This window comes from Pseudoliparis swirei, chromosome 19, assembly GCF_029220125.1.
Source record: "Pseudoliparis swirei isolate HS2019 ecotype Mariana Trench chromosome 19, NWPU_hadal_v1, whole genome shotgun sequence".
NCBI lineage: Eukaryota > Metazoa > Chordata > Actinopteri > Perciformes > Liparidae > Pseudoliparis > Pseudoliparis swirei.
Genome location: NC_079406.1, coordinates 21061467 through 21087158, shown reverse-complemented (window position 1 = coordinate 21087158; position 25692 = coordinate 21061467). Strand labels below are relative to the sequence as shown.

The following is a 25692-nucleotide window of genomic DNA, read 5'->3' as shown; positions in this document are numbered from 1 at the left end:
CAGACTCACCAATGGCTTCAGCAGGAGCATGTGAGGCGTGTGACATCACAGGTGAGGCGTGTGACATCACAGGTGAGGCGTGTGACATCAGAGGGGAGACAGTGGGTGGCTGCAGCTTCTTCTTCAGGTAGAGTTGTAGCTTATGCATCTTTGTGCCTGCAGTGCAGTTCTTCTTCTTCAGGATGAAGGATGCATAGCCGTCCTCCCTGCTCTCCCAGACCTCTCGCCAGGTGCTGTAGGCACGAGTCCCAAAACCCACCAGCTGGTCATCCTCCGATGCTGCTGCTGTCACAACTGGCTTGTGTTCCTCATAGTTGAGGAGAGACTGGATTCCTCCAAACATGAGGGAATAGTTGAGAAAGGACAGGAGGCTGTCCTTGTTGCCCCGCTGCCATGAACACTCCTGCAGCTTCCTCTTTGCTGGTTCCTGATGAGGTAGATGGTGTATCAAATGTCATTCTCCAGAAGCCAGCGGAAGGAATGAAACAGCCATTCTCCCAGGGTAAAACACATGTCTGCTCATCTCTCCTGTTATGAAAAAGAGTAGAGTATATTAGTAAGTATATTAATACGCTATAGACATGCATTGTTTCCAAACAATATAGTTTCTGAACCTTAAGTCCTTTGTTGAGGCACACTATTTACATGTCAGTGGCAGGCAGGCAGGCAGGCTACCCCCCCCCCCCCCCATCTCCTGTGCCCTGAACATCTTGTGGAAAAGTACATGGAGGTGAACTCCCCCCCCCCACAGTCATGTGACTCAAGTAACAATGAAGTGTGAAGGGTCTTATCAAGAAATGATCTCCATTCCCTTGTGACCATCCCAAAAATATCTGCATCAGACTATGAGTATACTTTTATATAAACACCGTATCACATTCTGCTGTTCTCTGTTTTAACAGTGGTGGAGAAAGTATACAGAACTTCTACTTCAGTAAAAATAGAAATATTAATACCACCACATGGTGGTCCTGCATTAAAAAATAAATAAAAGTAAAAGTTACAATTACTTACTACTATGTCTTAATATGCTGCTGGTCGTTTAATCTATAATTACACCTTTATTAGTTGAGTGTAATACATGTGGAGCAGTTAATATACGTGATATGTTAAAGTAAAACTTCATCAGTAACGTTAACCGAGGAGAAGTGCGTGTTTAGTGAAGTGACGGAGTCAATAAAGAGAAACTCCGTGACTCCCTGTTTACAGTTTACCGTTCCTTCACAGCGTGTATGTAACGTAATATCCACAGTATTGATATGGTCATGTAACGTCATATCCACTGTATTGATATGGTCATTCCGACAGCATTATTTATTTAATGATGTCGCGTTAACTTCCCGTTTCAACAGCGCAAGAAAGTCACATACACGGAGAAACCAAACTGAAAAAACACAACCAACTTTACAGTGCGAACAAGAGACTGTCAAGACTAATTTTCATTACATGTTAGTTCATTGTAATAAGTTAGAACGACTTACTGCTTGACGTAACGGTGGAGCTCCAGAGATCCGTATGTGCAGTCGGTCCTTCTCACAGCAGACTGAATGAGACGGAGGAGGGGGAGGAGCTTCACTCTGAAAACAGCGCCACTGAGCTGCGAGTGGCCAGAGATATATTACATCGGCGATTTTAGACACCGCCATAGAGAATGAATGGGAAGCTGTTTAGGGCCGTTTAGCTAAAGAATCCCCGGTGGCCGCGCGGAGAATCCCCGGTGGCCGTAAGAGGGCCGTCCTGCAACCGCAGGGTTGTGGGTTCGATCCCCGCTCTCCCCATTAGTTGCAAGTCGAAGTGTCCTTGAGCAAGGCACTGAACCCCCAGTTGCTTCCCGGGCGCTTCACCGCAGCCCACTGCTCCTTAATAACTAAGGATGGGTTAAATGCAGAGAACTAATTTCCCCTTGGGGATTAATAAAAGTGTATATTCTATATTCTATTCTATTATCGGTGATCGGCAGATACTGATTTCAGTGATCGGTGATCGGCACCAAAAACCTGATCGGTGCATCTCTAATCATAACATCATCAAACCCTAGATGGTATTGAAAAGAGAACGTGCTGCATAGTAATATTTATTTTTGATTCCGTTTCCTAAAAGAAACTGCTTTCTATGAATGCATTCAATCAATGGGTGGGGTGGTGAGAGGTGGCTCACCCCGTGCGAGCATCACGGCAGAACTTCGATGTCGGCGCACGCATCGCTCTGTCACGCGACCCGAGAATTGTTGACGGGGGTAGACGAAAAATTAGGAGTGGCGGGTGGAGATTTCACCCTGTTATAATGGTAGGGAAACACTGGAGTTGATAAGCATGTCTTCTTGTCTGATCAATACACAACTGAGGTGCGTGAATGGACAGATCGGCCAGCTGCTGATCACTCTCAAAAGCTCGACTTTTGAAATGATATGGTGCGCGCAGCTACAAACATTTTAGTAAAAAAAGTTAGTCTGGAGCCCTGTCTATGGTTCATCACTAACGATGACCTAGTATTCAAGTTTCAAGTTTCAAGTTTCAAGTTTTTATTGTCACATCCCCTTTTATACAAGTATAATCGGTTCGTGAAATTCTGCAAAAAAAACACCCGACAGCAGTAGCAGAAAAAAAAGAATAAGAATGAGAATAAACTATACAATATCCACACAAAAAAAAGAAGAAAGTATTAACAATATATATATAAAACAATGTAATAGAATATACATCATGGCAATATATATATATAAAACAATGTAATAAAATATACACTTTTTGAGACTATATATATATATGTATATACATACAATATATATACAATATATATATATAAACAATGTAATAAAATATACACCATGGCCATAGATATTCACAGAATATGTTCTGGTGTGTAGTGTTAATGAGGGTCTCAGTCCTTGTTCAGCAGCCTGATGGCCTGACTGAAGAAGCTGTCCCTCAGTCTGTTTGTGCGGCACTTGATACTGCGGTATCGCCTGCCTGACGGTAGAAGGGTGAACAGTTTGTGGCCGGGTGGTTATTGTCTTTCATCATCCGCTGGCCCCTGCCACGCACGCTTGGTGTATATGTCCAGGATGGAGGAAGCTCACCTCCAACGATGTACTGTGCCGACCGCACCACCTCTGTAGTGCCCCAGGGCGGTGCAGTTCCGTACCAGACGGTGATGCAACCTGTCAGAACACTGATGGTACTGGTGTAGAATGTTCTGAGGATGCGGGGCCATGTTGAATTTCCTCAGTCGCCTAAGGAAATACAGGCGTTGTTCTTTCACCACGTGAGTGGTGTGCGTGGTCCATGTGAGGTCCTCGGAGATGTGCACGCCGAGGAACTTGAAGCTGCTGACCCTCTACTGCAACCCGTCTATGGAGATGGGTGTGCTTCCTCTCCGCCTCCTGTAGTCCACGATCAGCTCCTTGGTCTTCTGGCTGTGAGGACGAGGCTGTTCTCCTGGCACCACTGTACCAGTGATCCAACCTCCTCCCTGTAGGCTGTCTCGTCCGCGCCGGTGATCAGCCCCAACACTGTTGTGTCGTCAGCAAACTTGATGATGACGTTGGCTGCAGCTGCGCCGCAGCAGGGGGGTACAGGAGGAGAGAGGAGGGCTCAACACGCATCCCTGAGGGCTCCCGTGTTGAGGGTCAGCGGCTCTGAGGTGGTACTGCCCATCCTCACCACCTGGCGGCGGCCCGACAGGAAGTCCAGTATCCAGCTGCACATGGTAGAGTGCAGGCCTAGACCTCTGAGCTTGGTGTCGAGCTTGGCGGGAACAATAGTGTTGAACGCTGAGCTGTAGTCCACAACCAGCATTCGCACACAACAGTTCCTCCTCCAGGTGGGAAAGGCGGTGAAAGTGCCCATGGCACTGCGTCGTCGGTGGATCTGTTTTGACGATATGCAAATTGCCATGGGTCCAGCGTGGCAGGCAACATGGAACAAATGAAGTCCTTGACCAACCTCTCAAGCATTTACTGACAATCGAGGTGAGGGCTACGGGTCTCCAGTCATTCAGGCAGGTTACCTTGGGGTGTTTGGGGACAGGCACAATGGTGGACATCTTGAAGCTCTCAGGAACAACAGCCTGGGACAGGGAGAGGTTGAAGATGTCGCGAAGACTCCTGCCAACTGGTCTGCACATGCTCTGAGCCGCGGGATGTGGTCAGGACCTGCCGCCTTCGGATGTCCACCTGAAAGGCTCTGCCACGTCAGCCTCTGAGATGATCAGCAGGCTGGTCTCCTCGGCGGCGCTGCCTGCGGCTGCTGCCGTCACGTCGAACCGAGCAAAGAATGTATTTAGCTCGCCTGGGAGGAGGTAGAGGAGTTCTCTTCACCGCTGGTTTTCCCTCTGAAGTCCGTGATTGTCTTCCACACACCTCTCACGTCATGGCTCTTGAGCCTCCACCTTGTTCCTGAACTCCCGCTGGCAGAGCCGATGGTCTTCGGAGGTCGTGGCGGGCTCTTTGTATTCGAGTCACGCGGTGTTACAGCGCGGAGTGCAGCGAACATCGCCATTTATCCACGGTTTCTGGTTGAAAACCGAAACCGACTTGGTAGGAACAACGTCATCTATGCATTTCTTGATGAACCCGTGACTGAGGACGCCAGTCACTGACGACGTTGTTTGTCGAGCGACCCTGAACATATCCCAGTCAGCACGCTCAAAACAGTCCTGTAGCATAGACGATTGGTCCGACCAGCGTGCACTTCCTTCACAGCGATTGGTTGCTGCTTAAGCCTCTGCCTGTAGGCGTAGTTGGATGAGGGTGGGCGGTGGTCGCCCCTCGTGTTGCTTTTATGTGTTGGTAGAACTGGAGAACTTTCTTCAGGTTCGTTGTTGAAGTCCCCGCCACAATGAAAGCAGCCTCGTGTGCCGACTCCTGCTCGCTGATCGCCTGTAGAGTTCCTTCAGCGCTATGTCGTGTTAGCTTTTGAGAGAATGTACACAGCAGTTACGGTGACTGCTGTAAACTAGCCAGAATGGTCGACACATGAGCATTAGGTACTCCAGGTCCGGGGAACAGAACGACTTGAGAGTATGTACATGACTTTGGTTGCACCAAGATCTGTTTATCATGAGACATACCCCTCCACGATCTTTACCAGAGAGAGTCTTTGTTCTGTCCGCGCGGGACGGAAAATCCTGCCGGCTCGATGGCTGAGTTAACCTCCTCCGACATCCATGTCTCCGTAAGGCAGATGATGCAGTTGTCCTTAGTTTCCCGGTGGAATTGAATACGAGCCTGGAGCTCGATAGCTTATTGTCCAAAGACTGTACATTTGCCAGTAAAATGGTGGGTCCGCTATCTGGCGGGCGCCCGGTAAGAGGTAAAACAACTCTGGAAAGGCACGCAACTGCCGATCCCATCCAGAAGTGTGCATGTGTCGTCGTTAACAGCGTGCTAACGTTTTTGCAAAAAATATCGCAATAAGAAGAATAAATAACAAAAACTACTACAAACGGGAGTGAGAGTCAGAACACAGCCGCCATCACGTACGGCGCCATATCACATAATTTGATTGGTTTCACATATTTGAGTGGTTTCAGTGCAAAAGGGTGTAGTGAGAAAATCCTCCGAGACCCAGAGATCATGAAAGTGCCCTTGAACAAAAACATTAATGCAAACCTCCTAGTTCTCCGCCCACACTGGTCTCTGTGTCTGTTTACCTTTGATCTCTTTTTCTCCAACTAAGTTTTTTTTCTTATTTGATTTGTATACTATTTCTCTGTGCGCTCCTTCATTACTGTACATGCTGCGGCCCGAAAGCATTTACGGATACAGTGCATCTTCATCCCGAGGCTTTGATTCCAATGTAAAATCCTTCCTGGAGATTAAATGTAACTGCATTTAAAGCCTGCCAGCGTGTGAGAAGCAGAGACATGAAATTAAAAAGAAAAAGTATAAATTTGACTAAGCTCCCAGCTATCACTGTTGTAAACCTGATAAAACCTCTCCTCCCTTCTCTCCCTTCTCTCCCTCCTCAAACTGTGATTTCCACAGTAAATGTTCCCTCTCAGCAGGGTCAGCGATGGGTGGCGGTCGGAGGGACATGCCACGCACAGCCGCTGTGAGGCATGTTGGGTAATATGGGTAATATCTTCTGTTGAACAGACCGGTTTAAGCCTCCTGGAATATGGCCTTTTACTCACCTTACCAACTGTCTCCCCATCTTCATTTCCATCCTAATCTCTTCCAGATTTCTCTCACAAACCCATCAATCTCAATTAGTCATAACGAATTCTTCATTTGATTTTCCGAATTGTGACGGACTTAAGCTTATTCCATTTGTTCTGCATAGATAGGACCGGACCTATTCAACTCTGTGATATTTTTAGGAACCACAATTTCCATCATTAATTTAGACTCTATTCCTTTTTCCCTGATTTTACCGCACAGGATATTAGCCTTGGCCAGTCTCTATCTGATTGCTGCAGTGATCAAATCACAGAGTATGAGCATATGTGTGTGTGTGTGTGTGTGTGTGTGTGTGTGTATTTTCTTGTATTAAAAGAGATGAGTAGAGAACCCAGCAGACACAACCACAGGAGATTCTCCTCCTCCTGTGAGGAGTGTTATTCATGAAAACAAAGTGAATCATGTGTGTGTGTGTGTTTTGTGTTTGTGTGTGTGCAACAGAAGAAAAGAGATTGAGTAAATTCATTCACATGTCTTCTTTATGAGCAGGTGCCTCGTGGCCCCAACCCAATAACACTCTGAATCAAAGTCCAAACCAGGCAATCAATGCTATTATTGCTTGTTGTTATATAAACATCCATTTCTATGAGGAGAGTTTACCATAATTGCCCTTGTGGACCTGGAGTGCTGTTGGTTAACAACATTGCTATTTCACAGCGAATTTCATTTGAGGATTAATTTACTAATCACTATGTATTTAATATTCATTATATATTTACAATAGGTATGACAACAACTGCAGCATCCGAATCTGCCTGCATGAAAAACATTTAATCCACTCCAGCTGACTGACCTCTGGCCTCCCAAGGAGGTGTAGGCAAGTGAGTATTTAGTCAGAGCTCTCGGCAGACCTATGGATACAATGAGATTGTTGCTTCAGGTTGCCAGATCAAATCATTGTTTTTATTGCTGTTCAGGGTTAGTTAATGTGTGGTTTGGATGAGCCTGTGAACAGTATCATTGAGGCTTTAACCAGCCAGCAAGAGCTACTATCTGTACTTTATCAGGCCCATAAAACACTGGCAAGATAGCCTACAAATGTATGTTTTTTATTTTGCATTATTGAATTATGTTTTTTTTATTTAATATTTTTAATTGCTATGGGCCCTCTTTTCGGTCTGGAATGAAGGTGTAATTTTCTTTATTAGTAATAGGGCTGTTTCCCAGCCTTGTTTGTTTTGCCTTTTTAACTTAAACTTAATTCCCACATTTTTTCAATGCGGATTTCTGAAGTGATACTGTTTTATATGTTGTAATGCTGTACATAATATTCCTGTTAGCAAATCAATGGCCCTTTAATACAATAGTACAGAAAGCCTTTTTGTCTCCAGATTGCATAATTAACTCGAGTGGCGATACCTATGAATGGGCAGCATAAGAAAACAAAAGGCACCAAACAAAGTGTTATGAGGCATGAAAGCCAAGTGGGTTTGGGTTTAAAGCTGACAGCAAGCATATTGTTTCACAAACCCTTTATTCCATATACGAATGTACATGCAAGGTAAATACTCCCGAATGAGGCAACAGTTTAAATCAGTGGTCCCCAAACTACGGCCCGCGGGCCGGATTCGGCCCGCCTCCCCATGTGGACCGGCCCCCTGAACAATACCAGAGACGCGTTCCGATTTATTATTTTTTTCACCTGGCCCGCTGCCGTTGAGATTGCAGTGAGACGCGGAGAAAATGTGGAGTGGTGCTCTTTGCAATAGAACATCTTTGATGGGACGTGTCTCGGCCAATCAGCGTTCAGATGTCCACAGCGTTTGGGAAGTTAGGTTAGCTTGGATGTTAGTCCGCTACATCTGCTGCCGTCACGCTGCACGGTGTAGCAATACTAACAAAGTACCCGTACGTTAAAAACGATGTGATTTAGCATATTTTAGTATCGATACTTCATTAAAAGAGCGATCAGAGCGCACGCGCTGCTTCGCTCCGTTAAATGCTGTCTGCACGTGCATGCACTCACAGCGAGTGGCGCGCATCCAGGATTTTTCCTGGGTCAAAATGAGTCTTCGGTGCACCGTCTACTCGTGCAAGTCGGGCTGTTGAGTGAGTGATCAGCAGCTGGCCGCTCGGTCCATTCGCGCACCTCACAGTTGCGTATTGATCAGACAAGAAGACACGCTTATCTACTCCAGTGTTATCCCTACTATTATAACAGGGTGAAATCTCCACCCCCCATATTTTTAGTATCGATACTACATTAAAAGAGCGATCAGAGCGCACGCGCTGCTCCGTTAAATGCTGTCTGCACGCGAGCGTGAGTGATGCGCGCACCACTGAGCCGTGATGCGCGCGCATAGGTGAGCACACTCACTTCTCACTAGCCCCCGGCTGGCCCTCCAGCAGACGAGGCAAACGTTATGTGGCCCTCACAGGAAAAAGTTTGGGGACCCCTGGTTTAAATCATTCACACTACACAGTTCTCCCAACAGATGGCGGCGCGCACGGACGCAGCGGCCCCTCTCTGTCCTGACCATTTGGTGTTTTGTTCTGTTTCTAAATGTTTGTGCAAAAGTTCGTCCAAAAATTGTTCGTCTTCGCGTGGCCTGTCTACGCCGGAACCCAAATATAGTCGCCAGGTTCTGTTAACCATCGGCAGGACCAAACTACACGGCACTCTGGACGCTGAACAAGCGGAAACACTCATGAGCACGGATTACTCGCCGCCCACGACCACACCGACCACACGGACTCGACTGCCACTCCTCCCCAGAAAGGAGGCGCGCAAGCGTTGTGAGAGGAAGCAGAAGAGGGATATACGCGGAGGAACCCGAGCTAGGCTAGCGGCTAGGCCAACTCGTCCAGCCATACCATCCATTATCATGGCTAATGTGCGATCCTTGGACAATAAAATGGACCACATTAGACTGCTGCAGACGGAGCAGCGAGACGTGAGGAACTGCTGTGTGCTTATCTTCACGGAAACATGGCTAAACGACAACATCCCCGACTCTGCTGTGAGACTGGAGCAGCTAACATGCTACCGAGCGGACAGAGCCCTCGCTGATGGAGGGAAAACTTGCGGCGGCGGGGTATGTGTTTACATCCGGGACGCATGGTGCCGGGACGCTGCCGTGGTATGTAAACACTGCTCACCACTGGCGGAGTTTATGATCGTAAGGTGCCGTCCTTTTTATCTGCCGAGGGAATTTACGGCGATTCTGCTAGTCGCTGTTTACATCCCCCCGACCTCCAACAACAGTGATAGAAATGCGGCACTTTGTGAACTGTATCAGGCCATCAGCGAACAACAGACGGCTCACCCAGACGGCTTCACAATCTTTGCTGGAGATTTCAACCATGCAAACCTTAAGACTGTCCTTCCCAAACTACACCAGCATGTTGATTTCGCTACAAGAGGAGACAACATTTTGGATCTGGTCTACACAACCCACAAAGGAGCGTACAAGGCCTCCCCCACATAGGTCTCTCTGACCACATCACCGTCATGCTAATGCCAGCATACAGACCCAGAGTGAAAGCCTCCAGACCGGTTCTGAAGCAGGTACGGTGTGGCCAGAGGGCGCCTCCTGCGCTCTCCAAGACTGCTTTGACTCAACAGACTGGGGAATGTTTAAACAGGCAGCCACATACAACGACCACACAGACACTGTTACTTCTTACATTAGCAAGTGCATTGATGATGTGACCCATGTAAAGACCATCACCACTCGGGCTAACCAGAAGCCGTGGCTAACAGGGGAAGTCCATCGGCTGCTGAGGACTAGAAATAGGGTCTTCAGAGCTGGGGACGAAACGGACCTGAAAACAGCGAGAGCCAACCTGTCCTACGGCATCAGGAAAGCAAAAAATTCCTACACAAAAAAGATAATCCGGCACTTTAAAGACAGCAGAGACACACGCAGCCTGTGGCGGGGCATTCAGACCATCACAGACTATAAACCCACGCCACAGAACTGCGACAGCAACATCTCTGCTAAACAACCTCAACAGCTTCTTTGCCCGGTTTGAAGCACAGAACTGCACTCGTCCACACAAGACTCCGCCCCCTCCCCACGATCAGGTTCTGTGCCTGTCTGCTGCCAGCGTGAAGAGGACTCTCGTCCATCAACACCCACAAGGCAACAGGTCCAGACAACATCCCTGGTCGTGTGCTGAAGGACTGCGCAGAGGAGCTTAAGGACGTCTTCACGGATGTCTTTAATACTTCTCTGAGACAAGCTGTTGTTCCATCATGCTTCAAGGTAACCACCATCATACCTGTGCCAAAGAAATCCACTCCGTCCTGCTTCAACGACTATCGTCCAGTGGCACTGACCCCATAATCATGAAGTGCTTTGAGCGACTAGTCATGTCGCATATCAAATCCATTCTCCCCCCCCACTCTGGACCCTTTCCAGTTTGCATACCGGGCCAAACGGTCCACGGAGGATGCAATCTGCTCTGCTCTCCACCCAGCCCTCACCCACCTGGACAAAAAGACTCTATGTAAGAATGCTGTTCATAGACTTTAGCTCAGCATTCAACACAATCATCCCACAACAACTAATCTGCAAACTTGACCAGCTGGGGCTCAACACCTCGCTGTGTAACTGGCTGCTGGACTTCCTGAGTGAGAGGCCACAAGCAGTACGCGTTGGCAACAACACCTCGAGCAGCATCACACTCAGCACAGGGGCCCCTCAGGGCTGTGTGCTCAGTCCTCTGCTCTTCACCTTGCTGACTCACGACTGCAAAACCAGCTACAGCACCAATCACATGGTCAAGTTTGCAGATGACACAACATTGATAGGTCTCATCACCAAGGATGACGAGACCCTCTACAGGAGGAGGTCAACCTTCTGACCACGTGGTGCGGAGCCAACAACCTCCTGCTCAACAACAGCAAGACCAAAGAGATCGTTGTTGACTTCCGGAAAGGCCACACCCATCACCCACCACTGACCATCAACGGTGCGGACATTGAGCAGGTCAGCAGCACCAAATTCCTGGGGGTGGAAATCATTGAGGACCTCTCGTGGACAGCCAACACTACATCGCTGGCAAAGAAAGCACAGAGGCGCCTCTACTTCCTCCGGAAACTGAGGAAAGCAGGTAGCCCCCCATCCATCATGTGCACCTTCTACCGCGGCACCATCGAGAGCATCCTGACCAACTGCATCACTGTGTGGGGCGGAAGCTGCACAGACCACAGCAGGAACGCCCTGCAGCGCATAGTGAAGGCAGCTGGAAGGATCATGGGTGCCTCACTCCCCCTCCCATCCCTGCAGGACATATACAACACCCGCCTCACCCGCAAAGCGACCTCGATTGTGAGTGACCCCTGCCACCCTCACACGGTCTCTTCAGCCTCCTGCCCTCTGGGAGGAGGTACCGAGCCTCCGGCTCACACCGCCAGGCTGTCCAACAGCTTCATCCACCAGGCTGTCAGGAAGCTGAACTCTCTCCCCATCCTCCCACTCCGTCCTCTTTCAGACTCACATGTCTGAATGCTGCTAGCACAATTTATGTTGTCTATATGTTTACATGTTTCTTACTATTTTTGCACTTTATGTTGTCTATGCACTTTATGTTGTCTATATGTTCACATGTTTTTTACTATTTTTGCACTCTATGTTGTCTATATGTTGCACAATTCACTTTATGTTGGACAGAAGAGAAACGCAATTTCGATCTTCTGTATGTTTGCACATATGGAAAATTGACAAATAAAACTGACTTTGACTTTGAGCAGTTAGTGTCAGTTTAATATTCTGTTGCTACGAGCAACCCTGCTGGCAATGTTCCAGTTCCAACAGTTGGGAGGTGGTGAATGAAATACTCAAAGTGCTCCTCTCTCACTTCACTGATTGTTCCGAACGGCGTTTTAACTATCGCAAAATTACAGCACGTGGTCTGTAATAGACATGGAGGGCGAGCGAGAGACCGCTATGACAGTTATGGAGGTTAATAAATCCTCATTTAACCAACTCTAATCAGCCAGGCACAGAAAGCAGTGTGCCTCAGTCTGGCCTCACTCATTGTTGCATGAATGCAATGTTAATTATTATAATGATTATTATTGTAGAATAAAATGTTAGCATATAATATATATATATATTATGTTGCATCGTTATATCAATAACGATAATAATGATAATAATGATAGGCTACTATATATTTGTATTATTGTCATATTACTTAGATGTAGATGTTCCATCATGTATATATTTCTTAGCCACATGTGCCATATCTTCTCTATATTCCACATGCAAACCTGTCTAGGATCACTTCACTTGCATACCTATTAATTCCTCATCCAAACATGCACACATCTCATTGACACATATCCTAAATAGTTTAATCTATTCTCTACTATGTTGGTGTTAACATGTTTTTCCGAGCATGTGCTGGTGGGAACGGACACTGGAATATGTTACCCAGCAGTGTATCATATAAACAACCAGGGTGGAACAAAGTCACCAAGTGGCAAAGAAGCTACTGATATGTGCGTGGCCTCAGCACTCCACATTCTGGGTTCAACAATCCGGGAGGCTTAGGACAGGGCTTCTCCTTGGAGGATGGCTGTTATTTGTGGACATAGTGACCCGAATCTGGGCCCGATATGGGGTAGCCTAGGACGATCCTTTTGCATCAATGGAGAAGATCCATTACCTGGAATGGAAATCCCTGATCCGTCAGGGGGGCAGTTCGGGCCGATATGCTCTCTCACAAGAATAGCCAACAGGTTGTTGAATGCTCTCCCCTTCTCTCCCACTGATCTGATCTGAACCCGAACGGTGTTCTGTTATTGGACTTCTGTGCTAGCCACGGTTTGTCCATGACGAACACCATATTCAAACACAAGGTGGCTCATAAGTGGACCTGGTACCGGAACACCTTAATCAATGATCGACTTTGTAATCGTATCATCTGATCTGCGGCCCTATGTCTTGGACTAGGGGTGCCCAATAGGTCGATCACGAAGGCAGTGCGGCATGACAGAGTCTGAAGACAGAGGTATTTCACTGCTGAAGTTCAACATAAGTCTACTGTGGCCCGTTTGTGGCATTATTAACAGGTTAAGATAATACATAAATAAATGATTGGCAAGGTTGACCAGAGGACAAGATGAACACATGAATGTAATCAGTACAAAGGAACATTGAAAACCCTGCCTTAATCTTTCTTCAGAGGACTATGTGAATTGTGTCCGAAAGTCTCTTGAAAACCCTTGAGAAAAAGCTAAATTATATCCATGAGATAAAGTGTATTAGACATAGCTGCCAGAGTGAATAAATCTGGCCAGATTTAGAGATTATAGTGTCTGTGGGTATGTGATAATACGTGGTAGCTTGTGAGGTTGTAAGGTCAGAGAGAGAGAGGGGGTGCATATCTTTTGTGTCTTGCTATGACAACATATAAAAGAAGTCATGCATTACAGCACGAGCGGCTTCCCTCTTTCCTATTCATGCTTGACAGCAGCCGACAAACAACGAGGCTTGGAGGTCACATACTGTATTTAATACACAAACAATCCCGAGACAGATCACGGTTTAGAGAGGTGAGGTTGTAACTTCAGATTGAGAGTGAGAGAGAGAGACCGAAACAGCAAAATGGGAAAATAGACGTAATCATATTCACCACAGAAGATGGACATGGAGGAGAATCATTATTAACAGAAAACAGTATGTATAAAAAACATTTTTGACACACAATTCGCTACCGATTTTTGTATTCTATTTTTTACTGTAGTCATCCTTTTATTTTACAAGAAGTGGTTAAGTCACCGTGACTTCCCCCATTCCCGCACTGCCTTTTACTCCTGATATGCTAATAAAATATTTTAGATGAACAGCATGTTACATTTAACTTTCAGAAACTATAAACAGACTGTGATAGGGTTAAAATTGTAAGACGAAGAAACTGACGACTCCCAAACCAGGAGCCTCGATAGCGACCTGACAATCCAAAGGTAGCCCGCTCTAAATCATACTGTGCTTTATGGTCTATTTGACTCTGAAGAGGACCATCATTTACTAAATGAACATCATGCTGACTTGAAACTAGCAATTGAGACCATCAATTCATGTTCACAATGTTTATTGAGGTAATAAATCAAGTGGGAGGTAGGGTAATTTTTAGACTTCAATACAATCTGACTTCTTTTTGCAACCACAAGAGGAACCCCCATCCTGGCCATGAGACATAATGCAATTTTAAGGCACTTCTGTATGAGCTCCACTTTTCAGAACCGAAACTAGTCCCCGGTATCGGTGGAGAACTTCATCTGAGACGAAAGATAAGTAGAGAGGGCAGAAGTCTTGATATGCAAAGGTGTGCCTACATCTATTTAAATGGATAACTTTAGAAGCGTTGTGCTTGTTTCCAACATGTTAGATCTACACATGGCTTCATAATTTGTGTTAAACAGTATACATAAATCTACACATCGTTGTACATGTGATGATGTGACAGGCCTACAGTGTTTGTAAACACGGCGATACAAAAAGAGGATTCAGCCACTTTCTGCACACATATATGATGGTTTGTTTTGGCTTTTACTTGTTATACAACTGACAAGTTTCTTCAAATGCAGATGACTGGTGTTACGGATCGGCATGTAAACATAAAAACCCACTTAAAGATGCAAAGCATAAAAACTGATACAGACGGTTCCGCGTCTGACTCCTGCTCCACATTTAAAATACAACTGTTTAATTATAAAAGTAAGATGACCATGTTACAGATTGACAAATGACTCGTGCAAAATGTTCGATAATGTAAAATTGAATTAAAACAAGGCACTTTTTTTCATGCTGACAAATTGATGACACTTTTGCAGAAGGTGCTCTTTATTCAATCTGTCATATTATCCATCCAAACCAGTGATACTTTAATAACAATAATCGTCTTTATTTATATTGCACTTATCTTAAAGTAGAAACGACACAGTGCTTCAGAGTCTATTGGTGCACAGAGGATGACATGCAGGGACTCTTAAATCAAAGGAAAGCTGTGACATTTTCAGAAATACACTTGTTTGTGTTGTTAGCAGCATATTATATTGATTATATTTCAGTTCACTCAGGACAAAATCCAATATTCCTTTAGCATATAGCCTAGAATCAGGTTTCAACAACCCAAAGCCTTCATATAAAAAAAGAAAAACTGAATTGAATTAAGTATGTGCATGTACGCTGATTATTGTACATGTACATATGAATATGAATAGAAACATGTCACATTGTGGGATAATTATATTATATTAGATTAGATTAGATTAGATATTCCTTTGAGTCCCACAGTGGGGAAATCTCAGGATCACAGCAGCGGGGGCACATTAGAGCATTAATAGAAAATAAAAATAAAACACAAAACACAATAACAATACTAAAATACTAAATATACAGAGGAAACAAAATATATACACAAGACAGTGACCAAAGTGAATTTCCAGCAGGTTAAAGTGACCAGGAAAATAAAGTGCTGAGTACGTAATGAGCAGTTAGAGGCTGTACAGTATTGGAGGTACTTACTTCACCCACTCATTGCATGCAACTTCTCAGAAGTTCTGTTAATGTTGCTGGGTTTAAATGCCCTGCACAGCCATGCTCCACCAACACAGGTGTCAATAAGTGTGCCTAATTAGAGGTTTTCTTAGGACTGTGTAGGCGTGGACAGACTTTGTTTGATTGACACCTCCATCACTCTGCTTTATAGCAACTGCCAGAGCGGGACAAATGACATGATGCAGTCGGGTGATTTAACATAGTTCCAGCATAACTCTTCCCCCCTTCAAGCTGAGAGGTGTAATCAGCCATCAACCAGACTAAGGGAAAATACCTGTGTGGGTGTGCAGAGCCTATAAAATCGTATAAGTCACAACCATAAACTGAGAACTGGCGCGTAGTTTAGAGCCAAGAACCTGATTCATTCAGTCATGATGGAGACTGGATAATCAATCCATCTGGATTATTCAAAGGCCATAAAACATAACATGTGACGTTTGTGTGCATATTTTATTGCTTGTGTCAAGTTATGCTCTCTGCCTTATGAGTGTGTGTGTGTGTGTGTGTAGGTGTAGGTGTGTGAGTGTGGCTCAGGGGGAAGACATGCATTTGCGTGTGCTAAGTGTGTTCAGAGCAGACGAGAACAGTCTCCTGAACCTATGGATTATGGATGGAGTGCAGCAGAGGTCAGGTTCACGGCTTGTAGGCGTCCCTTCAGCTGCCTGTTTAAGTGCAAGCCGAAAAGGGACAGTGGATACACAGTCGTAAACTCTGACTGCACTTAGTAGTCAACTTTGATTGACCTGAGATTTCCGCTTTATAAATGGTTAAAAGGAGAGAGACAGACGGAGATGGTCGAAATGGAGTAAAAGAAAAAGAAGCGGGAGGATTACTTCACAGAGAAGGATTCCATCCTGTCTGACTAAATTTCCGTTCATCTGTCAGCAGATGGATAATACTGAGCTCAGCTGAGAAAAACCTCACTGATTTTCCTGACGGGCATGGAGACTATTCGATAGTGTCTCAACGGAAATATGTATCATGTAAAAGAAATGACCAATGCTGTCACAAAACGAGTGAGAGCTTAAAAGATTATAGTGCGATATAAAGGGTTTAAACTAAAGGTGTTTAAAGATGAGAAAACCAAGAACTGAAAAGTACAACACACACAATTTCAACTTTAGATTTTAAGGATTAAGAGTGAGGTACTAATCGTTGTATTCTGTTGCTTCTTCCAATTTGTATGTTTTCAGTTTGCTGGTTTATTAAGTGAACTGAAGTGACGAATGAGCAGCGCGTGCTCTAATGTGGCCGCGGGTTAAAGCGGCTGACTCAGCTGTAACGAGACATTAATGAAGATGTTGGGTAATTTGGGCTGGCGAGGGAGGAAGAGAGGGAGGGACATAGGGTGAAAAGGGAAGGAGAGAGGAGGAAGGAAGAGGCAAAGGTAGGGAAGCACAAGCTGCTATTCCAGATGATGCATGAGGGGAGCCGCAGCTGTCCTCTTCAGCCGACCCTCCTCCCTCTCCATCTCTGTCTCCTCCCTTCTGTCCTCTGTACACCACACCTTCAGACACTGCTTCAGCACGGTGACTTTAATGAAGATGTATCACCACAGCTCGGGCCTTATCCATTGTTTGCCACACAGATCAAATCCCTCCAAACACCTCTGCCTCGAGACGCGTGGGCAAGAGCGTTTCCCTCCCTCTCCATCACCCACTCTGTCGGTAATGTTTATGATACCCTTACAAGGAGAGCTGGCAGAGGCTGTTCTGAGTGTGAGAGCAGTAAAAGACACAAATATAATTCACTAGGTGAACCACGGCAGTAAAAGGTGGCACCTTCCATAACCATTAATCTTTAATATGGATATGACTGACAATCAAATGTATGGATGTAAACACACAATTGAGAAGCATAAGCTAAATACCACAAATAAGGCAGATATAGCTTTTCACAGATAAATAACGTAACACAGGAGCCTATAACTTTGCTTTAAGTGGAATTGGTAAGCCTGAATGTAATGAGCTCAATGCAGAATACTTAATGAAGTGCTCTCTGAGGCTGGAATGACATTGGAAAAGAATAAAAATCTAGGCACAAGCAGCAATATTATTATTAATTAATTAATCGTAAAGTGCTCTGCTTTAAAATATGTAGCTGTTCTGTAGAACACTATTAACAAAGTGGTATAACTCTGGGTTGGCTAAGCACAATTCATTTCAATGAGATGTTGTGTGCCTTTCGGGGACATACAAATGACACAGCTCTCTATGATCAGGATTCTTTTCCATGTTGAATCCAAGAGTTTCAACCTCCTTGAATGGCATTAGTTCACAAGCTTTAGCCTCATTGCAACATGAGAACAATTGAGATTGTGGAAGAATCTGTCTGACTGACAGGATTGATCAATAAACTATAATGTCAGCTGTTCTTTGAATGTTTTGTGTGTGCATGTGAGTGAAGAGTCAGCTCATTGTTTTTTATTTTAATTGGATCAATCTCAATTGCCAAACACAAACTAACATCGGACCTGGACTGGGCGATAGGTTCTATCATCAAATCAATATAGGTCTAATGCCAACTACTGCAATCTCACTCTTCATGAATTATGCACAAATAAAATACAATCAATTTAATAAACTGCTGTGAAAGGGACAGTTTTAATGTCTGCCTTGCAGTTGTATGCGTCCGCCAACCATTCAAGATGCAGTTTAAATCCATGTCTGTCCACACTCATCCAGTATATATACTAAAGATTTTGAAGGAATTTTATTCACAGCTATTCAATGTATTTTTCTTGATGAAAAAAAAGACTTCACTTTATTGACTTGCATGATTTCAGTGAAACCAAATAACTTTTGCTGGTTGACTACCGGAGGAACAGGAGGCCCCCATGTGGATTCATAAGGACCGAATCAATGAAAACAACAGCACTGAAACTCTATTCAGAAAGAGACAGAGCCTCAGATCTTTCAGTGTGTGCAGCAGGCTCCTGCTGATCTTTTAACAGTCTTCATTAGCCATTGCTCTGTTTTTTGAGGTGGTGGCATATAAGGCTTGGAGGTCAGCGGTCTCCACAAGCTGTGAAGGAAAGCCAGCTGGGTGATCGGGTAGGAACTGGACATTGTGGAGGCAAGGTAGGGGCGGAGAGGGAGATAAAGCCAAAAATCAAAGCCATCTTGGCTAACCCTTCATACCTGACCACATGTGAGGCGTGGTCACAGTCCTCCCTTCTGTTCCCGAGTTGAAGCATTTTAATAATGGCCATAAAAGTGTTTCACTCTCAGACTGTAAACACTGACACCCACTTCGACACAAGAAGGAAGTGGGGCTCTTGCGTAATTTGCGGTGCCCTGCCTAAGTTGTAAAGTGAGTCCATAGGGCCACTCAGCTGTTAGCAGCTCTCTTGTGGGACATTTCAAGCGTTCTGTGCTCTGGTTGGCATCTAAGGCAGGGAATCACTTCACTTATGCATCAGGTCGGCTCTGGTTACTCTTGTCCTGTGGGGATAATTGGCTTGTTTCTGATTCTGATTCTGATTCTGATTCTTGTACATGACATATTCATACAGTTAATACCATTTAATAATGGGACTTCGTGGCAGTTGAGCTTTTAGTATATTTAGTCTCTTATTGTTCATATTTAATGGATGTAGAGGAGTTAAAAGTATATTTCTGAAAGCAATTTGAAAGAGATTACTTTTCTCACATAAAAACATATTCCTGAATATTAAATGCATCAAAAGTGCCAAAAAAAACAATTCAGAATTTTGTGTGTGTATTGCACCAACTAACAACCAATTCAGTCTTCCCGGTTGTTAGTCTGAAATTGCCTTTAAAACACAGACCATTTTTCGACATTACAATTTGTTGTTAAATTGTAAACACAACATTTACTGGAGAATTGTATTCTCCTGAGCAGCCTCTACTTGGTGAGCCAAATCTATGGAGAAGAACACAAATCATTATCTTTTGTCCTGAAGTTTAAGGTTTTTGCTAAAATAACTTTTGATATTGATTGCTTTTGTATAATAGCTGTAGCTGTACATTTGTGTTTTCAGGGCAATGATGTATCCACTGACTGAGTCACACTCTTCTGCAAGAGAAGTCTGCTCATACCGCAGTTGAGGTTGTGAACCGTAGTTTAAGAAACTGGGCCTTGGAGGGATTAAAGGGATGTTCGCGTGTTTATATATCTTGACTTTAGGTGAGCTAAGCTATACAGAAAGGATCAGCAAGCAGAAACATTATCTTCTTCTAAAGCTCTCTGTTGTAAACTTGGCACATTTGATATGCCAACACAGATGTGACCATAACTCTATTTCTAAGCATACAGGCTGAACCCTCTGATATGTCTCGTTCATTGAAACAGTTGGGAGTTGTTGCGAATGAAACATACAGTAATTATCCAAAAGATGAGAGGATTGATACCCCTGTCATATCTGTCTGTTCACTAGCAGCCGGCTAGCTTAGCTCAGCAGAAAGACTGCAAAACTTGCCAAGCAACGGTATTATTCCTTTGTTAAACATTTTACAGGGTGTTATGTGCAAGACAATTTCTTTGGTGGGGTCATTGAGTCCCATTTAAAATCACTGCACATGGACAATAAATAGTCCCGCAGTGAGTATTAGAGATTCTGGTTGACAGATTTTTGTATCTCTGGACAGAGCCAGACTAGTTGTTTCCCCCTGCTTTCAGTCGTTATGCTAAGCTAGGCTAATCAGGTGCTGGCTGTAGGTTTATATATTGTAAACAGACATGACAGAGGTGTCGATCTACAGATGATTATTGTCCTGTTGACCTCAGCCCCCATTCTGATGATGTGCTTTGAGAAATTGGTTTTCCGGCACAGCGAAAACAACATACCAGCCATCCTGGACCCTCACCAGTTTGTATACAGAGCCAACAGATCCACAGAGGATGCAGTGTCCACTGCTCCCCACTCAACAATCACTCATCTGGAAAATAACGACACCGTCATCAGAATGTTCTTTGTTGACTTCAGTTCGGCCTTGGACACAATCTCACTCATAAAACTGATTGGTAAAGATATCACTCTGGGCTTGAGAAAACTCTGAAACTGGTTATTAGAATTCCTCACAAACAGACCTCAGGCAGATCGGATTGGCAGCTTAACCTCCTCCATTCTAGTGTTGAACACCGGTGCCCCCCAGGGATGTGTGCTCAGCCCCCTCCTGTTCAGACTTTACACCCACGACTGTGACCCCAAACATGAAGAGAACTATGCTGAGTTTCCAGAGATGACACTACCATCACACAGAGAGGAAATCAACAACCTTGCAGAGCGGTGATGAGAGAACAGCTTACTGCTCAACATAAGTAAAACCAAGGCGCGGATTGTGTCTACATCAATGGAGCCTAGGTGGAGCAAGTTAGCAGTTTAAAGTTTCTGGGAATCATCATTACAAACATCCTGACATGGTCATCACACAATCTCAAACAAACAAAACGTGTTTCTTGAGGAAACTTTAAAAGGTTCATTTTTACAGGAGGTTCAATAAAAAGCATCCTGACTAAACATTACAAACTGGCGTGGGACGTGTACGGCACAGGATGGAGGGCTCTACTCCAGGTGATTAAAACCGCCCAGAACATCATTGGCACGACTTGGCATCTATTGAGCATCGGTGATAATGGTGGGAAGAGGAGCCTGTGAAGAGCTCAAGGGATAATGAAAAACAAAACCAAGTCTAGCTACAGCCTGTTCACCCTTCTGCCGTCTGGAAAGAGTTACACAAATTTCAGCTGCCGAAACAGCAGACTCTAAAACAGCTTATTTCCTCAAGGCTGTGTGTGAGACTCCTTAATTCATCCTCCCCCATCCATTTTTTGTTGTTGTTTGTTTTCTTTCATACGTTGCAAATTGTGACAACACACTAGGTTTAGTTGCGCAAACCTGTAGTAAAGTGAAAAATAAAAACACTTGCAACCTTGTCTCATCCATCTCTGGGCAAGAAATTAAATCATTTCCAAAGAATGCACAAACCTTTCACCTAGACGGCAGTGTGCATGTATGTGCTCAGCCAATCAGGATGAACCTTGTTGAGTCCATGGGGGCAGGATAGGACTACTAAGTCTTTGTTGCCAAGTGGAGCAGCGCGGTAACTTCTTAAAGGGGTTACCACACGTACTGTAAACATCCTGAGCTCCAGCCGGACTCTGTACAGTCAGACAAGGTTGACTTACCGGCCCCACAGGACCCACACAGTTATTAAAAACGTTGTCGTCCATTGGGCACATTTGGCCTTTTTAAAACAAAAAAATAATTAAGAGCACATCCTTAATTATAACTGCCTGGAGGAGTAGATGCAGAGGAGGGGAAGCTCCAGAAATTCAAACATTGACGCATTGTGAGCTGCCCAGTGGGATGAGCACAGTTACTCCAGTGCTGATGCTCACCTACTTGCTCAAGGGCAGCGGAGGGGGAGGAAACACTGTTACTCATATATCCTCCTTCACATTTTTTTTTTCTTCCCTAGTGAGTTTTAAGGCAAAAACCCCACAAGGTTCTGTAACCTTTAGATGAATGTTTCTCCCGCCTCTAAAGACTTGAAGGCAGCTGTTCCTTACAGTATATCTTTTAACCACAGTCAACTTAATCAAGAAAAATAACATCATGATCTGTGAGATATAACATCCTACATTGATATATAGTATATACTGTATAATTCAGTGCATTGTTTTCGTGTGGCACCGTGTCCGGTAGAGTGTAGCATGCTTTTGGTGGTACCTGGCACGAGCTGCTGTCCAGTCATGCTCAGCGGAGGCATCCCCCGGCTGGACATGGCATTTGCCCAGGCGCTGTGGTCTGAGGTGGGTGTTGTCACGGAGTTACAAGCCATGGTCGGGTTACAGTTCCCGTCTAGAGAGAGACACACAGGAAAGGAAGTGAGATTTAAAATGTACAAGTCCCTTTTTGGATCATTATTCAAGTTATCCAAGATGTGCATCGATTGAGATGGGTTACGGGAAAGCCCAGGGTCAAAACCAGAACTACATTTAAGGTTCCAAATCGCTTTTTTTTAAGATAAAATCGTATACTTTATTGACACTAGTGCTTTGTGATCTCCAGCCTACTTTCAATTCTGTCTGCAGAGCCATGAGAGGTGAGCCCACCGTAACCCGCTTTCAGGTTGACTTTTACGACACTGTCATTTATATTCCTCTTCATGAAGTTGTTTGTTCAACTACCGCACAGAGGTTCAGCAGCCTGGCCTCTTGGCACTTCCTGTCTCAGCGGCCTATGACCACTGCTCAAAAGGTTGCAGCTGCTCTGATTGACAATGCTCGCTCGCTCACACACACACACACACACACACACACACACACACACACACACACACACACACACACACACACACACACACACACACACACACACACACACACACACACACACACACACACACAGTACTCTCCGCATTAAGTCGAAGAACATAAGTACTTAACATGAGTTTAAGATATACAAGTAAAAACCTTTAACTTTTACTTCTACTCATAAACTTACGAATAAAAGCTGTTCATCAAATCCTCATAGAAAGCTCCGTCTAATTGTTAAACTAGTTACAAGTATAGCCTAAGTGTGTAATGCTTAGGCAATAAGGTTATAGTCTTCAGGTCTAGTTACTGGTTTCTCTTCGCACCAGGTGTAGCAGTTCATTGCCAACTTGGTTTAGCTGACAGTGTTTTTTTTTCTTACGCAACATTTCATAGGTCTCAATTTCTTTCTTCTCTCTGGTAGCATGACGTCCACCTGAAGGATCCTCTTCGGCTAACCATCATCTAAAGTCATTCCCCCCAAAATATCAAAGTTCACAACATGTTTGGTAACTGCCAAGCTTGAACTGACAACTACAGTCGCGCAAAATCTACCGTTATTCTTATTTTGACTCCGCACTGATATGGAATGCTCAGATAAATGTAAACAGCTGTAGGACATTACGGCTGAATAATGTACACCTCGTGACTCACTCTCAACCAATCAGAATGCTTGATTTTATCTACCAGTATTATAATTAGGGCTGTCAGCGTTAATGCTTTAATCTATGCGATTAATTTGGCCGCGATTAACGCACTAAAATATTTTAACGCAATTAACGCAACTTTGTTTACTTCTGGTGTGCGTTGAAGTTGTTGCACTCCTCTGAGTGTCAAGCCGCGGCAGTCCGCCTCCTTCCTCCCGTCTGCTCCTCGATATTCACAGAGAAGCAGAGGGCGACGTGTCGGTGCCGCGGGGCGGAAGGTGCAGGTGACTTTTTTTTTTCTCCGCCCCGATGCGCGCGCAGACACGCCGGCATGGAGCTCTGCGGCGCGCGAGACGGAGAGCCGAGAAGAGTGAAGGACACGTCGAGACAGAATGACATGCTGCTGTAGAGACGACCAACAACAGACGTTTTGTTTAATAAAAGAACAAAGACGTCTTTAAGGAAAGAACCGTACATTACTTCTGCTTTAATCTGGCGCGATAGAGAATATTACAGGGGGGCGGGGCCTCACCCTGATAGAATGGTGGGGGAAACACTGGATGTGTCATATGCAAAAGACTTTAAAAGGTGAATTTACATTGTTTTGTAAAATCGAGAAAATGCCCCCAGCCTCCGGAGGCTTAACATTACATATTTGAATGTCAGTCAGTTTACCAAGGCCACTGGTTCTGCTGCTGTTCAATGTTAAAGATGACAGGACCAATGGGGTCTCTAATACACCTTTTCTTACTAATCTGGATGTTTCACTAAAGAAAAAATGTATCATCCACGATATAAAATACCTCGCTGGCACTTTATATGTATAGGAGCCTCTTTGAAAACACAGCTCTGTGTGAAGCTTTGTCTTTAAAAAATAATACAATTAAACAAGTGTCTAAAATACACGCTGTCTGAAGGGATTACTCGTTCATTTAGAAGATTTAGTCTATAGAAGAAGAAAACACTTTTAATCGCGATTAATGAATTTCAAAATGTGCGATTAATTAGTTAATTTTTTTTAATCGATTGACAGCCCTAATTATAATACATGTTTCGGATTGACTGTAGAACATATTATTGGTCCCTGTGAAGCTTAATAATGTTTAATTCAAAACTGGTTGGTTTTAGTACATGTTTGTAACGCCTCAGTTGACCCTTTTCTCAGAAGTTTGACGAATACAAGAGCTGACCAAAGTTCAACTTGACACACAACACACAAGGGTATAAAGCAGTATATGTCATTGCCTCATGTAAGAATGCAGACATTATTTCTGAAGCATAAAATCACTGACAACTCTCCGACCGCCCGCTACAAACACACACAAAGAGTATTGGCTGCCACACAAAACCTCAGGCTCATGGTTCTCTGCCAAGTCCTAAGTCTATCATAAAATAGCAAACATATTCAGATCCCCACAGATACAAACAACCCTGCAGTCAAGTCAACAATAACACATCGCACATCCACCGGCGGCTGATTCTCTCGATCTGGAGTTCATTTCACAGCTCTGAGTGCACTTGCAACTCTTGATGGTTTTGCTCTAGCGGGCAGACGTGTAAATTAGTTGAGCCACAAGCCTGTCTTTGTCTTCCATGACACGTGGTTTACGTGTGTTAATACAAACCTGCACTAAACAGCACTGGGATTCTACACCTTAAAAGAGTTTTTCTTTCCTACAATGTGTGTGTGTGTGTGTGCGTGCGTGTGTGCGTGCGTGCGTGCATGTGCCCCTAGGCTGTTCATGTTTGCAGTAGTTTTTATAGCAATACACTCGGAAATGAAATATCACTATCGATTTGCAAAACAGCAGTTTCTCGTGCTTCTTCTCTACATATATGCAGGATAGATGTTTCAAACAAAACACCGCGATGTTTTCATTTTGCATGTCAATTTAATGTAGTGGAATTATGATATTTCAAACTAATTAATGGCTGTGCTTTGTAGGCTACAAAGACTTTGACACAGCGGAACACATCAACATTAGCGTGCTTGTCATATAGCAACAGGACTTATACATTTACTTTTATTCTGCTAATTAATATTCTTTTAAGTGCCACGAACACAACA

The 25692-nt window shown here is 44.4% G+C and overlaps 1 protein-coding gene across 1 annotated transcript in view; it reads right to left on the bottom strand.

Annotated features, from left to right (window-relative positions):
• The window catches only part of LOC130210246 (ecto-NOX disulfide-thiol exchanger 2-like), a 220488-nt gene that overhangs the window by 81725 nt on the left and 113071 nt on the right, over window positions 1–25692 (bottom strand). The window contains exon 3 of the mRNA XM_056440285.1: window positions 22391–22522. Within this exon, the coding sequence (XP_056296260.1) occupies window positions 22391–22522 (132 nt within the window). The remainder of the gene's footprint in view (window positions 1–22390; window positions 22523–25692) is intronic.